This window comes from Lathamus discolor, chromosome 9 (genome assembly GCF_037157495.1).
Source record: "Lathamus discolor isolate bLatDis1 chromosome 9, bLatDis1.hap1, whole genome shotgun sequence".
Taxonomy (NCBI): domain Eukaryota; kingdom Metazoa; phylum Chordata; class Aves; order Psittaciformes; family Psittacidae; genus Lathamus; species Lathamus discolor.
The window spans coordinates 5,708,877-5,724,476 of record NC_088892.1 but is presented as its reverse complement, the minus strand read 5'-3'; the positions used below and the strand labels follow the sequence as shown (position 1 = coordinate 5,724,476).

General features: G+C 42.6%; 1 protein-coding gene across 3 annotated transcripts in view; it reads right to left on the bottom strand.

The window, feature by feature from the left end:
• The window catches only part of COL4A5 (collagen type IV alpha 5 chain), a 78,361-nt gene that overhangs the window by 4,585 nt on the left and 58,176 nt on the right, over positions 1-15,600 (bottom strand). The window contains exons 35-49 of one of the 3 annotated variants that reach the window (XM_065690000.1): positions 14,898-14,987; positions 14,047-14,186; positions 12,938-13,064; positions 11,653-11,733; positions 11,042-11,140; positions 10,452-10,502; positions 9,525-9,710; positions 3,967-4,100; positions 3,519-3,591; positions 3,301-3,372; positions 2,771-2,899; positions 2,532-2,630; positions 1,075-1,287; positions 573-750; positions 126-240 (exon numbers count right to left, since the gene is read on the bottom strand). In XM_065690000.1, the coding sequence (XP_065546072.1) occupies positions 126-240; positions 573-750; positions 1,075-1,287; positions 2,532-2,630; positions 2,771-2,899; positions 3,301-3,372; positions 3,519-3,591; positions 3,967-4,100; positions 9,525-9,710; positions 10,452-10,502; positions 11,042-11,140; positions 11,653-11,733; positions 12,938-13,064; positions 14,047-14,186; positions 14,898-14,987 (1,787 nt within the window). Of the gene's footprint in view, positions 1-125; positions 241-572; positions 751-1,074; positions 1,288-2,531; positions 2,631-2,770; positions 2,900-3,300; positions 3,373-3,518; positions 3,592-3,966; positions 4,101-5,447; positions 7,684-9,524; positions 9,711-10,451; positions 10,503-11,041; positions 11,141-11,652; positions 11,734-12,937; positions 13,065-14,046; positions 14,187-14,897; positions 14,988-15,600 lie in introns of those variants that run through there. The other 2 variants (XR_010614978.1, XR_010614979.1) reach the window with 2 other exon arrangements.

Sequence of the window (15,600 nt, the reverse complement as noted above, 5' to 3'; positions counted from 1 at the left end):
CATAGGAGGTAAAGGCTTTCAAATTATAACCACTGCAGAGAAAGGGAGGAAAACGAAGTCCTAAAGTAGCTAGTTGAGGACACAAGTGGGTACTAGCCACTTGTGGAGTAGGAGGCAGTGCTTACCATCATGAAAGAGTAACCGATCCAAAGGGAGTCCCAGCCTGGAGGACACGCAGGAATCTGGATGGTCTGACTGTGGACAGCTATCACCATAGCAGGAGCTTCACACACAACACATCTGGACAGAGGGGAAGTATCAGAGAAACGTGAGATTAAAATATAATATGTTTTATTACGAATTCTTACACAGAGAAAGAGAGGAAATCCAGCCTGTGAGAGGCTGTCCTAGTAATCTAGGCTGCTGCTCAGGAGGAAGGAGAGCTCTTGGAGCCTTTTAATGATCCCTGTGGTACATAAATAGACCTGTTAAGACAATGAATACTTTAAAACAAGCTATTCTCCTAGGTTTCCCAGACAGGTTCACCTCCTAATATCCAACCTGCACGTTGGATAAGATGGGTTATTTATGCAGATATTAAAAGAGGGACCTGATAGCCCGCTTTGTCTCACCGGCTAATGAATGGCTGGATGCTCTGCCCAGTCAGCGGCTCCATGCTCATGGGCATTGGCTCTGGAGTTGACAGCCAGTAGGAATAGTCATTCCTCGATGCAAAATTACAAACATTGTTGATGTTGCAGAACATGAAGGGCATGGTGCTGAAACGCCTGAGACAGCTCCCAGCAGTCCCTGCGGAGTGAGATACAGAAAACGTGACAGCAGAGTTTTCACGTCATTGCTTTCTACAGCAGTTGTTTGAGAGCAGTAATGATGTTTTCTTCCTCTCCACCTGTGGGTGCACGGCGTGTGCTATCACACTGTCACATGTGGCAAATACTTGACTTCGCAGCCTTGGTTTACATTCTTTCATCCCCAGTTATACCGTGCAGCCTCTGAGGGCAGCAGATCTTGGTATGCAACTGCCAAGACTGTCACTCTTCAGAGAATCAGAGCATTTGATGAAGCAGCTACAACCTCCTTCCCCTTAAAGACAGAGCATACAGCGTATCTCACCCAAATCCTGGCCATGTGCTCTCTCATTTCCTTGCACGTATAGAAGAGAGAATCCATCATATATTCTTGATGTTCCTTGCGGACATAACGGTGTATCCCTGGTCTGACTGTGACGAGTTATAAGGAATCCGTGAGCCACAGAAGCTGTTCCAGGAGGACCAGGTGGGCCTTGTAAGCCATCAGGACCAGGAGGTCCCTGTATTCCTCGTGAACCTGTTCACATGAGAAACACAAACCACACAGTATTTATTAACACCGTTTCTTTTATGGACTAATGTAGCTCTGAAAGGTAGCACGGTCTTGGGCCTAAGGTGCTTGTGAGTTGGGGGACCTGCTATCTGCTAACATTTATCTTCCTCAGATTATTTTTTCATGTCACTTGGTTAAATCACTGAGGCTGTCACAGGTGTTCATAAAATAACTGTGCAGCTTCCCTGTGTTGAAGGGCTACTGTGAAGTTAAATATGTTCAAGAGCTGCGAGGCACCAAGATAACAACGGCAGTAACCACGGGAATGAGTCCAAATCAGTTTCCCAATTCCAGAGCATTAAGATAACAAACAAACATCTTGCTCAAGATCACAAAATCAATGGCAGAGCCTTAAGGCACGCTACGAGAACACTTGGGTCAAAGCCCACCAAAGTGAACAGAAAAGCTGCAGTGGAAGCAGAACAGAAGAACCTGGAATGAGAGCAAGAATGAGATTGCTCTCTCTGACTGAGAAGCGTACCAGCGAAGTCATTTGTTCCTGAACAGCAAAACCATCAGAAGACACAACAACAAATATTTAGCCGGTGTTATGCCAGGCATTACTGGTTACCTTTTCCCACTGCAGTAATGCTAACAGATTTCATAGAGGTACTCAGAGAAAAAGAACAGGCATTACAGATTTCTGTACTGCTTTAACTGTTCACATCCTAATACGTTTCCTCATGAATTACAATCCTCAGCTACTTGGTATGTGTCTTCTTTAGGAAACCGGCCCAGTGCCTCACCTGATTTCTTTTCTCAAACCATAATCCAGTGATTCTAAGCAATAGCTGCACAGCAGCCTGGCCTCTGCCTTTGGTGACATTCCTTCCTTTATGAAGTCTGCTTTTCCCCATTCATGGTTTCCACACAAAACCCAAATTATTTTAACTTCTCTCTCTCTTCTGTTTCTTACTATCTTCATTATCATCTGTGCTGCCAAGGAGATGCCATTAAGCTTGAGCTAAAGCATTTTACAGGATTGTTCAGCAAAGGCTGGCAACATGTTGGTTTCCAGGAATATTCCAAACTGGAGTATGTTCAGTTCATGAGATGTTCAAATTTAGTATTTTTAAATTAAGAAAATCCTAAAATTATAATCCTATTACTATTCCCATGAGGTGAAGATCTCAGTTCCCAGTATTAGCCTGCACTCACAAAAGGGAGCATCTCTTTTTCACTGGGTTGGAATAGGATAAACACCATACCTGGTTGGCCTGGAAGACCTCTCTCTCCTTTACGTCCTGCTGGACCATCAAAACCAGGTAGTCCATCACGCCCTGGGTCACCAGGAAGACCAATTGGACCTAGAATAGACACATGCATAACTGAAATACAGTTCAGTTGAATCCAGCTGAATTCAGTACCTTGTCCCTGCAGCCTATGCCAAGTGACTCGCACTCAGCTCTACTTGGTCATTTTTCTCTGCAGCCACCTAGGATCATACCTGGCAGTCCCTGTGGCCCTGGCAATCCGGGTGGCCCTTTTGACCCAGGCTGTCCTGGAGGACCCGGGGGGCCTGGGTCACCTTTGACAACAATGCTTCGTCCAATGGTGCCTGGTAAACCTGGTGGACCTGAGAGAAAGCAGCTCGGTGTTAGCTAAACCAAGGTGGAAGAGAGCATCAGAAACAGTTTCTGTCATTCTTGATTGCAAAGTGTGATGCCAAGAGCTTTATCAATGCAAAGTGTATATATACAAAGCAAGAAAGTGCTCTGGGTGACATCACCCCCATCACTTACCCCCCTCCAAAGACACCTTTTGCAGGTGTTAATCCATGTCGGCTGGATATAGAGTACAAAATATGGCAGGATTACTCATAGGGCTAAAAAAGTACAGCCTGGGATTGTGTTTAAGCCCTTGCTCACTTAACTGTGTTCATTGCGGGCTGAGACTGACTCAGTCCTACATCTGGGTAACAAACTCTGCTGTCAGGGAGCAAAAGCGACAAACAGTAAAGCTACACATGACACCTACCTGGTGGGCCTGGCAGTCCTTGACTGCCTGTGAGGCCAGCGGGTCCTGCAGGTCCAGTGGGACCCTTCATACCTGAAACATCAAATCCACACAGTTACACAGTGAAAGAACATGCTGTCTTACAGACTGCTGCAGGAGTGGCCAAAATCAGGCTTCTTCCCTCCCTGAGGGGCTGTTACTGTGTCCGGAGGTTTTCACTTGAAATGCCAGTTAAATACCTGGGAATCCTGGAACGCCTGGAACCCCTGGGTCACCCTTCATTCCATTCAGACCTGGACGACCAGGATCCCCCTGAACAGAACAGCTTCACGTTATTCACTCATCTCCTCAGCAGTCTCAGATAAACAGAAAAGGTGGCTGGGGGACAAATAAGCACACTTTGGGTCTGTCAACTCATGCTCTGAAGGGCTGAGGCCATGCATTCTGCTCACTGCACTGGGTGCTGTCAGAGAATGCTGTGACTGGAGTGTGCACTGACAGCTCCAGCTCCCACGGGAATATAATGGGGACATCCCACTCAGATACATTCTTACTACAAGACAGGGTGTTAGCTACCACAATTTAGCTTTTATTGTACTACAATAAACGGCATTTGCCACCCAAATATGTTCAATTTCTATTGCATCTAAAACTAAACTAGGGGGAGAACTCCACGCCTTGTCCTACCTGGCGTCCAGGTGGTCCTTGATCTCCCTTGTGACCAGTCAGGCCAGGGGGGCCAGGTTGACCTGGATTCCCTTTTTCTCCTTTAAGTCCTCCACTGCCTGGTGGCCCTCGTGGACCTTCTGGGCCTGGTGGACCTTAACATTGCAGAACAAATACAGGTATATCAGTACATATCAAACATCCTCCACATGGTTGTGCCTTCAGCATAAAAAAACCTAAATAAAGGTATTTTGGCTTGACTTCCCAGCAACACTTCTGAATTCAGGATAAACTAACAGGAAAACAAATAGAGGGATTATTTGCACTACCCAAATCGGGAACCCAGGCTCCTTATCTAGCTGATGAAGGGAAGCAGATCTTTCCAGAAGGCACTGCAACTCACCTGCGATAGAAGTTTACCATTGACCAGATTGGTGCCTTTAGGAGGAGCCGAGAACCCCAAAATAAGATGGTACAAATATATCCCCCCTGATGACCTGCATCACATTCACCATCTCTTAGGTGTTACCTTAATAGACTGAATTCCTTTTGAAAGCCAATCTCAACAATGTAAAATTGCTGCTTTTTTGCTGTTAGAATCTGACATGCCTTTGGAGAAGCTGGTATGTGCCGTCTGCTGACAGCCCATCATTCTGCCTTGCCTAAATAACAATCGGAGGTGCAGAAACTTCCTTATGACTCTCCCTCCAACTGATTTGTCTGTCCTTAGTAGAATTACACTGTGTAAATCCAATAGAGGAGCTGGGCTGGTCTTTAAATACTTCACCTTTGCTACAGGCACATTAATCCAAAGCAGTGGGTTTAAAAGAAGTTCGGGTATTTGGAGAACTGACAGATGAGACCCCCACTTTATTCCAACCATCTAAACAGAAGGTAACCAATATGAATTTGTGGCAAAACAAACAGGAAGCAAGTGCAGCAACAGCTGATAAAGTTCTATAAGTTAGATCTCATAACTGGATTAACAAAAGGATCTCTCTGCAGGACAGTGCCATGACATTCTCCCCTATAGTACAACAAATCTAATACCTTTATCAGTGTGCTGTATTTTCAATGCTGCTGCAACCTAGAATAATTTAACATCTCCTTTGGCATCCTGACAGTCTATACTCAGTGGTTGAATTTGATGAGCTGTATTTCTGCATGCAAATCTGAGGATTAATTCCTTCCAAAATTGTTCTTTTTAAATCAACAGCGATTTTGTAGCACATTTCACACATACCCTGTAGCAGTTCCAGCTACAGAAAACACCCCATCATGCAAGGAGTTTTTGTCTTCATTTTGCTCTTTTATATTGGCCTAGTACCGTACACATGCAAAACTACTACCGGGTTACCATGTGAGGCATGCTGATCAAACACATAGGAACTGCAGCGTAACCACAGTCCTTAACAAGATAACCCAGCATTACAGCAAAACATCCATTTCTCTCACATCAAGTGCAACGCAGTAAAACAAATTGCCCGAGTTAAGAGTCTAACCTGGAGGACCTGGAAGGATCAGAGTTCACCAAAGCCCAATGATCGATGTTAGAAGGGTCAGACATCACACAGTACAAAACAAGATTACTAGTTAGAAATAGTACAGATGACAGCATATACACTACACAACAACCCATTTCACCAGCATATTTTGTATTTACAATATAATCCACATGCATGCATAAAACCATACATGAATATACAACAACGTGTATTTTCAGATACAAGTTATTCTGGTGACTAGGCTCTACTAAGGCTAATTTGACTCTTCATTTAACAACAAACTTCAAGCTTTACTAAAGAATGTGTTATTGCTTTAACATTACAGCTGAGGCCTTTGTGGTTAGTCCTACTCACAGTGGGGTTTGTAACCATTTCACTGACAATATTCAACATCACAGAGCCTGGGGCTTGGCAAATACGCAGATAAATGGTGAATGGCAGCTTACTCCTGAGCACAATTCTGCTTTGGGCAGAAGGAAAGTGGGTTAACACAAGCACTTCTCACCAGTAATTGGGTATGAGCCTCAACTGTCAGTGAATACAATTCTAGGACTGAAAAGCAGGCTTATACCCTCTTCAAACCGGTGAGGAGGACAGATGTGAATGAAAAGGGCTGCAAATGCTATAAGCAACTTGGTCTTTCATGTCAGTGAAATGATTTAAATACATCCACATATCACCATGCAATCTGCAGCTAAAAACTACAATAAATACAGGTCAGGTTTACCTCAATTCACTTACATATTTGGTAAATTACTTTAAATACCAACTGTAATACAGTTGTTAAAAATAATGACATGGACATTTAATTGTTACTGTTAAGAACTTAAAAACTATATTTCACTGTTAGGTAGGTTTTGCTATGATTTATAAATCTGTCCTACACTTGGTGATCATTGCAGTCTGGTTGAGCACAATCACAGAGGGGAACAACACATGAAGTGACTGCAGGGTTCCTCTCAGCATACCCATGGTGGTAGCCCTCCCTGAAAGAGTGGTTGCTGGTTGTGCGGCCACAGTTTAATTAAAAGATAAAGCCATATTCATTTTTTACATGACTGCACAAAGCCTGGAGTCAACCATCTGGGGCTCCCTCATTCGCTGCCTCACAGTGCTTAGGACAGCAAACCAAAAACTGAAACGTACTATGAATTCTCATGATAGCTCTTCCCTGTGAGGGTGCTGAGGCGCTGGCACAGGGTGCCCAGAGAAGCTGTGGCTGCCCCATCCCTGGCAGTGCTCAAGGCCAGGTTGGACACAGGGGCTTGGAGCAAGCTGCTCCAGTGGAAGGGGTCCCTGCCCATGGCAGCGGTTGGGACTGGAGGAGCTTTGAGGTCCCTTCCAACCCAAACCACTCCGTGATTCCTGAAAGTCATCATAGCAAAACCTAAACCCGTCATTATTATAAAATAGATATACCAAGTCATTTTCAATCTAGACACAGATGTTTAAAACCTTCCCAAGAGCTGGCTCATGTTACATGCTGATGTGCAATAATTACGATAAGCTTGTAACAATGACCATGTCCTTACCAATCCTATTCCACTGTCTTATCACAAGGGAGGGGAGGGCTGTAATGCTTCGTTTTCATTAAAGAAACATTAAAGAAAGAGTTTTCCTCATTTCCTCTAAATGTACTGGTGAAGCAAAACAATGGAAATAAGGATTTCTCTGCACAGGAAAGCTACAATGCTCCAAGTTAGGAATGTAAAGCATCACTGTTACTCTATATAAATTTTCCTAGAGAGTGTTGGTATAAAAGAAGCATCTAATTTATTTAAGTCACTTGAGAATGTCCAAAATCAACAGCAGTAGCTGTTACAAAAATGAGTACTGTCACTTGCCCAAGCTGCAAAACACAACTGCACAGCAAAGGCATGGCAGGACAGCACAAGCTGCTTTTCTAAACAGGATGGAAAACAGTATTTATTGTTTTCAGCTGTGCTCAGAATAAATATGCTAAAACAAGCTTCACAGCTGGGGACACCTTAGGAAAGCCTTGCAAATTTGGACACACATGGGGAGAACAAGATTAAGTCCTTCCATGTCAGTCCTACACCACCACGGAGGAAGAACCTGAAAGCCAACTCTGAGCTTTTCTTTTCTACCAGAGATTACATGGCATGTCTGAAAAATGACTCAGCATATCTACATTTAGACACTACTAAAGTATATATACATTCATTTTCATGCAAAGTTATTATTTTGGAGTTAAGGGGCTAACCTGAGGGACCTGGGAGTAGGGGATCAGAGTTCACCAGGGTCATCATTAGAACAAGGGGAAAAACATCAAAATTGTTAGACATATCAACAAGCTAACATATTCAACTAAACCCTTCTTTATAGATTTAGCTCAATATTCCTTTACATAGAGTATGCAAACCACCAAACTATTATTATTCATAGCAATGAAAACAGACATGTAGAGTAACAGTGATATTGTGTTACCCTGGAAATTGGCTTAATTTTATAATTAATTAATAAACCCATCCCAACCCCATTTATCAATGCTTGTTTTAGAGGCAGCTCAACCGAAGTCATTGTTGAAGTCATGCTTGCCCTCCTCACTTTTACTAATCTTAGAAGATACCCAGAAGCCAACAACAAACAGCGTACACATACGGCTTCTGGTTTCATTCATGTCCCTAGAAGGAGGGCAATTTCACAGCCACACAGCTGCTTTTATGACTCACTGCCTTATGTTAGAATGTTACAAACTCAGCATTCCAACAATAGACTGTGTTATTGTTTGAAACAAAAGGCTGGAGTGCTGATGGTACCAGAACTGCAGTAATAGTTTGGTTTACCCACATTAGTTCACACATAACTGAGCAAAACAAATGCTTCGCTTTATACATTGCATGCAACAAAAATGGAAATAAGAGAGAGAAAGAGAAAGAGGCAGCGAGAGAACATGGCTGAGCAGAACCTCACTGGTTGCTTCTCCTGTCAATGCTCACAAAACAGCACAAAATGAGTCCCACCATTCCTCTATGTCTCCAGCTGATTAGTCAGTAAGCACCTGATTTATACAGGGAAGTGTGAACCGGATGAGAAGCTTCATAAAAACACCAATGCTAGAGCAGGGCATAGAATCTCAGTTCTATTATACATCAGGAGCAGATTAGCTTTGTTTTAGGAGCTTGGAGATATTCTCTGTATCAGAATCTTTCAAAATGAAAGCCCCAACTCTTATGGGCCAATCAGCTTCCTGTGCCAGAATTTTAGTTGCTGTATCACTCTACGTACAGAAAATTGCCTTTGAAAGATCTTGACATCTAGGATGTCTTAGGGCTTTATTTGGGCACAGTTAAATTACAAAGCCCAAGCCCAGCATCCCACCATCTCCTATCCCTTCATTCCTCCTCCTGCTGCCTCAGCAGTATCTAAATGCAAATAAGCATTCCATGACACAAAACAGAAATCAAACTCTAATCCACGCCAGGGAGCTGCTCAGCAACGTTAACTCAGAATAGTGCTTTCTTTCATTCCCAGGATTAGTTGGTGCAGGACCAAAATGCAAACATGGAATGGAAAGATGAACACGGCATGATGGTGCACTGAGTCCGTGGGAGCCACATGACACAATGGAGCAATGACTTATGTTACATGACACGCAGATGAAGAGGCAGCTATCCAATTTGGTCATGCTGTGATGCTAGCAGGAATTTGATTGTCAGGACTCTTACAATAATGGGGTTTGTTACTTTGGGGTTTTTGTGCGCGATGGCATTTGCTGATCACGGGACAACACTGCAAAGGTATCAGGTGCTCAGGAGTCGGTATCGTGCGCGCTAGATGATTACTGTGACAGCATGCGGAGGATCTCCCGGTTACCAACGCGTTAGGGTTTTGCTGCCAGGTATCAGACATGAATGGAAACTGAGGCTGGCTTATTTTCGGATAGCTACTTTTGGCAACAAAAATCCTCTGGCTGCCCACAAACATTAAGACCTACGCCATGAGGCTTGAACTTACTCATCCAAATAAACTGGCGAAGTTTGAAGGCTGATAACCTACCAGCAAAATGTGAAAGTATTGGCAGATGTTGGTAGGTATGGATCCCGCTCTTACCTGGCCGTCCCGGAACACCTGGCGGGCCAGGGCTACCTTTAGGGCCTTCCAGAGGTGGCCCTGGTAATCCTGGTGGACCTGGTGGGCCCTGTAGACCAGGGAATCCCTGGAAACCTGGTTCTCCTTTCAGACCTGGAAGTCCAGGGGGCCCTGGTGGACCAGGTAACCCCAGTTCTCCTTTTTGCCCTGTAAAACCAAAGACCTATGTTTATGAAATACTATTACAAATTAATAGGCAAAAAAGCTCAAATGTCAACGAGCAGAGCCATTTCTCTCTCCCGCAGAACGGGCAAGTCTGGCCAAAACATTCAGGAAAGAGTTAGGGCTAAGAATTCTTGCAGGAAGAAGTGCTATAGCACATCGAGATAAAATGTCTAAGTCTCGCTTGACTACTCAGCGATGCTGCAATTCATGAACATCCTCTGAGTGCGTAAGCCTACAAGCAATGCTTTATATGAAGAAATCGTTAATATGAAGACTTCATTGTTTTGAGACACTGCTGAAAGTTAAGACATACTTACAAATTTTCCAATAAGCTTGAGGAATTTCAGAGCTTTCATGGTACTGGAAAGTAATACAGCTCAGCTTGTGATGCTGCTTTTGAAAACACAGCAAGCAACTATACTTTCAAAGCAGCTTCACTTGTCATCTGTTGTATGAATGTCTTACTTACTGAGACAGATCAGCAAAGTTCCACACAAATGCAGTTGACTATTATCCTGTGTGGATTCATTCTGTCTGCATAATTGCTAAGTTAGAAAGTTCAGCAGTCAGTAATGAGTGTGTTTATTACTGTGGTTAATTGAAAACGGTCTGCTGAGAACCAAGAAAAAGTTATTTTGGTTGTTGCTATGGCATTTGTTTGTTGCAGAACATCCAACGTGTCCTTTTTTTGGTGTATAGATGTATTTTACATTCAGCCTTTACCTGACAATCCTGGGAGTCCTGGAGGTCCTGGGCGCCCAAAACCCGGTAGACCTGAAAAGAAACAGATGAAGTTAATAATGAGCATTTAGCTTCAAGTCTCCAGGAATAGGAATATGAGGCTGAGAATGATGAAGTTTGCAGTTCACCTAAATCTCTGATTCCCTGAATTCTTGATTCCTGGTAGTCACCAGCATTCTCATTCACTCACCAGTCTGCATCAAAGTTGGAGGTTTTGCTACAAAACGCGCCTCTAAATAAATATTTTCACAATGCTCTTTCAGATTTTGTGAGTTCATGCATTTCCATTTTTAGTTGGGGTTTTATCTTTAAGGCAGACATTACACTGGTTATCTATTCCAAGTGGAATCCAAGAACAGGGGCTGGTGTTGAAGTCAGGTAATAAAAATCTAAGAGCTGACTGAATTCCTGCCCTGTGCTTCATTGGCAGCAACCTTTGTGAACCACTCAGCAGCTGGGAACCACAGGAGCAGCTTGAAGGTGTATGGACAGTACAGGAAAAACAGAATAGAGAAAGTAGGACATCACAACGCAGAGTGACAAGGAGAAAACCAACAGGAAGGATACACAACCTGGTTCACCCTTCTGACCAGCTGGTCCAGGGATACCATCTCGACCAGGCTGTCCCTTCTCCCCTGAAGGACCGGGAGGGCCAGGACGACCAGTATCACCTAAGAGGGGGATAGAACACATTAGCACAGTAATGCAGTAGAAACTCCCAACCTCCCCACCTTCCCCATCTGAGTGTGAAGTGTGACAATGTAATAACAAATCCACAGCAGTGTAATCTTAAAATTAAAACCTTTCTCTCCCCCCAGACAATTTAGAAAAGGCTTTTATGCCTTTTTTTATGCTTTTGAGTAGTTAGTGTTTGCTGAAAATAATATAATGCTTCCCTTTAGGAGAAGTTAGAATTTTACTCCTGTAAAAGCAGGTTAGACCACTGGAGTAAGCTGGTAAATACTGGAACAGTTAACTTCTTGTTTCAATAGCTAATGATTTGACTATCACAGCAGATACAAGTCATCAAGAGAGAAATCAGACTTTGCTTTTCAGTGAACTGTGTGCAATGGTGTCTGAGCATCCATATATATATAGGTGTTAAAAGAGATAAGAAGAAAGGAGGTGGCTTCATGTGTTTTTCACAGAAGCAGATGATCTTTGCTGCACTGTTCATGCTCACCTACTGGCCCAGGTGGTCCAGGCAGGCCAGGATTACCTGGAGGCCCCTCAATACCTTTTGGTCCTGGAATTCCTGGCGTTCCTGTGAAGTATGGGCATTTCAATCAAATTAGGCACGAAACTGGCTTTTCAGCAGATCTCGAAATGCTACAGTCTGAGATGTCCTGAGTAACAAACGAGCCATTTGTATCAGGATACTGTGTTTACGTTCATCTTGCAGATTTACAGTTGATTAAGGAGATGAATTATAAAGCAAAGAACACACCGAAACAGAACACAGTAGCACAACTGTCCTTACTGCTACTCTCAAGACTCTGTCTTCTTAATTGTGCGTGCCCGTGGCTAAGGACACAGTGAGTTTGCTAGGAAATAACCATTCTTCTGCTTGACAACAAGTTAAAGCATTATGAATTGTTGCTGGATAGTCCTTCCCTAGTCGTCTTTTCCCAAAAAAGAATCTTAATAAAAGTGGTCTTAGTTGGAATTTAAACCAGATTGTCACCCCTTCAGCATGAACCGAGTGGGAGGTAGGAATAGCAACTGATCCATTGCAGTATGTCTGTTCTGAACAGCATCTGAACCTGACCAAAGTAGTATCTCAATACACCGCTTCGACTGTTCACAATCTTTCAGGCATGACATGAAGCAGAGGGTAACAAATGTCAGTCTGTGGCCAGGTTTTGTTCTGTTCTAAGCTTCCTGCTGCCATGACTACACTGTTATAAATTCCCTAACTTCATACATGAAAGTAGCTCAAGCATGCTCGTAGAACAGCCTTTACTGCTGCGAATGCAGCATAGGTAAAAACCTTGTTTCTTTAAACTGAAAGAATTGACATACACCCATAAACAATCTCTATTAATATTTTCCTACAGAAGAATGCAAAACTTAATTTCGTTATGTTTCAGAAAGAGATTTCTCCTTAGAACATATTTTTTGGCAATGCATGCTATTAAAATGCCCAGTTTTCCTGATGACACTTCTTTATTGATTCATGAGGAAAAAATATGAAGCCAAACATAGCTATTGTGAGGGTCAGAGGAGGTGACAGTCTGACTGGTGTGCGTGGGCAGCATTAGCTAGCACAACTGCCACATCCCCTCAGAGCCGACACTCTTCAGGGATGCATTCACAGACTTACTTTTGCAGAGACAATTCCAACAGCACGAAGCTTTGCAGCAGATTGCTAGAAACTTTGAAAGAAGCTGCACCAATCACCCACTGTGTTCAGATGTATATACCAATACAAGCAAGAGGGAAAGTAAGAAGATCCTGTTCAGAATTACCTGGGAATCCAGGAAGGCCTGGTTCTCCTTTTGCACCTGGGCTGCCTGGAAATCCAGGCAAACCAGGACTTCCAGCTACACCTTTACTGCCTGGACTACCTGGGTATCCAGGCAAACCAAGATCACCCTAGAAAACATGAAGCAGAAGTAAGAACCCAGTCTTTGTAAGATGGGTAAGCCCTTCTTGTATGCTCCCAGTCTCACCATCATGAAAAGGCACCATTATATTGTGTACACTCCTCCTTCCATCCAGTCAATGTTAACCATCTCACAGAAAATTGTAATATTTGGAAATAGCATTGTAAAGATTTCATTGGAAATAGCAATTGTAAAGACTTTAACACTTTTCCCCACGATTTTGTGTACAGTGTCACAGCTTTCCCCAGAACACTGAAGAAATTACGCGAAAGAAAAAAGCGTTCTCTTTTCTTGCAGAAGAGATGGGAGATTTTTACCCCATGACAATGCAGAATTCAAAAAGAAATGTGCAGTGCTTTATTCCTGCAATGTTTCTGCTGAATTAATTGCTGCTCCACATCAATTGTAAAGCACCAGTGAAGGCTGCTGAATTGCCTGTAGGTCTTTGTCACTTCCTTGTGGGTGACAGAAAGAATGATACAGGTAAACGTTAGTGCAAGTGTTTTATACAGACCATTTTAGCAGCAGAATTCCTGATATAGAACTGGCAATTTGCTCTCATATGCATAGAGTCTTCATTTTTTTTTTGAGACTTGACTATATAATTAGACATGGGAACAATGATATTGATTGTATAAATCCCTGCTCAATCCCAATATGGCAGAGGGTGTCACAGTGTGGACTAGGCCACTAACTGAGCCCAACTTGAAAGGTCTGGTAAATCTTCTCCTTTAACCAGATTAAATGATATAGAAATACTTTCACCTTTAAAATTACAACTATTTGCTCCCATCTGAAAAGAACAAACCATAGTCAACCCTGCTTGTTACTAACGTATTTATACACACATTTACAGTTATAGGTAATATATACCAAGTTAGAGCTGAAAAAAAGAACCCCCAACCAACAACCAATCAACACAATGTAATTTCCTCAACAGAATTTTCTATTGAAGAACTTTGTAAATGTACCTTTGGTCCAGGAAGACCAGGAATACCGATGCCTGAAACACCAGGGTCCCCTTTCTCCCCTTTCAATCCAGGAAATCCTGCAGGCCCAGGCTGCCCTGGACGTCCTGCTATTCCTTGGCTGCCTTTAATTCCTGGGGGACCTGTCCAGAAGAGAAAATACAAGTTTTATAAATACAAAGGAAACTTCTGCAGTGGTTTAGAGAAATCACTCAAATGAGAGCAACTGAAGTAGAAAGGACGGACAAATCGAGTGGCTGGCTTTGAATACCTAATGTGGTTTTAGTTTGAAAAAGAAGCTAAAACAATGATCTACAGATCCTTCATGGCTTTTTGCATGACATTTCTAAGCTTTCTTTTTTATTGTTCATTCACACAAATCTCTGTCCTATCAAGGCACAATTTAATATTAGAATCCTCAGAAGCTGGAATTTTTGTTCCAGCAATCTTTCTAAATAACAGCCTTCACTGCCTCCTTCCCCGTTTGCTTGTGCCTGATGTCTAAAAGGGGGTTTATAGAATGATCTTTTTTTCTGAACTTTCACAGAATATGATCTGGGAAACCAGAGAAATATGGAAGTTACAAAATGTAGACCATTCTGTTTCGACATCCCTAAGTGCTTTAAAATAGTATGTATTTACAATATATCCATTATTTGTATTTTCTGTTTTAATGGGCATTTCCTGTTTCTTAAGCCCTGTTTCAACAAATATGTATGTAGGGCTTTATGTATTCCTCATCTGCATACACTTTAAATATCTTCTTAGATACTGCACACAGCAGATCCATCTTTGTGCTATGTAAAACAAAAACACTAGCCAAAACGAAGTAAAACACAAGCACAGAAACTAACCTGGCAGGCCCATCTCTCCCATGGCACCTTTTAACCCCGGAGGTCCTGCTGGTCCTGGTGGCCCAGGAAGCCCCGTGTCTCCTTTGATGCCTAGGAAAGTTGTGGGTTTAGTTAATTGATGGCAACAATTAAAAGTTTTCGATATTCATGGGTTCTCATACAAATATGCTTGTCACCCAATTACAAAGGCAACGGTTTTGGAGTTTCTTTAGGCCTCATACTGCTCTGACATGCTTTTTCACATCCATTTGCAATGAAATATCAAACGTCTTTAGTTTGTTCTGAGCCAAGAGTTGACTGGGGCAACTTCTTGTTTTGAAGATTAGTTAAATGAAATAGGTCAAACCTCAATCCAGGATTTAGTAACCATCTGAAACAATTTAATATTGGTGTTTTTTGGTCTCTCCCGAGTTGTTCTGCAGAATGAACACATTATCTCCTTCTCATCTGCAACAGGTATTCATAGCTTCTGTCACAGAATTATATGTGACCTACAATGCTCAAACTAGTTTGAGCCCTGGAAGGTTAATAAAATTCCCCAAGCCCAACAAGACATTTAGAGCAAGGCCTACATTAGACATAGTGAATAAAGATTCAAGATTTCAGGTAAATTGTTACAGCTGTAGGAAGAAGTAGCGCAAAACAGAATTAGTTTTCTTGATCCTTGCAGTTCTTTAAAACTAAGTTGTGACACTCAGCCAGA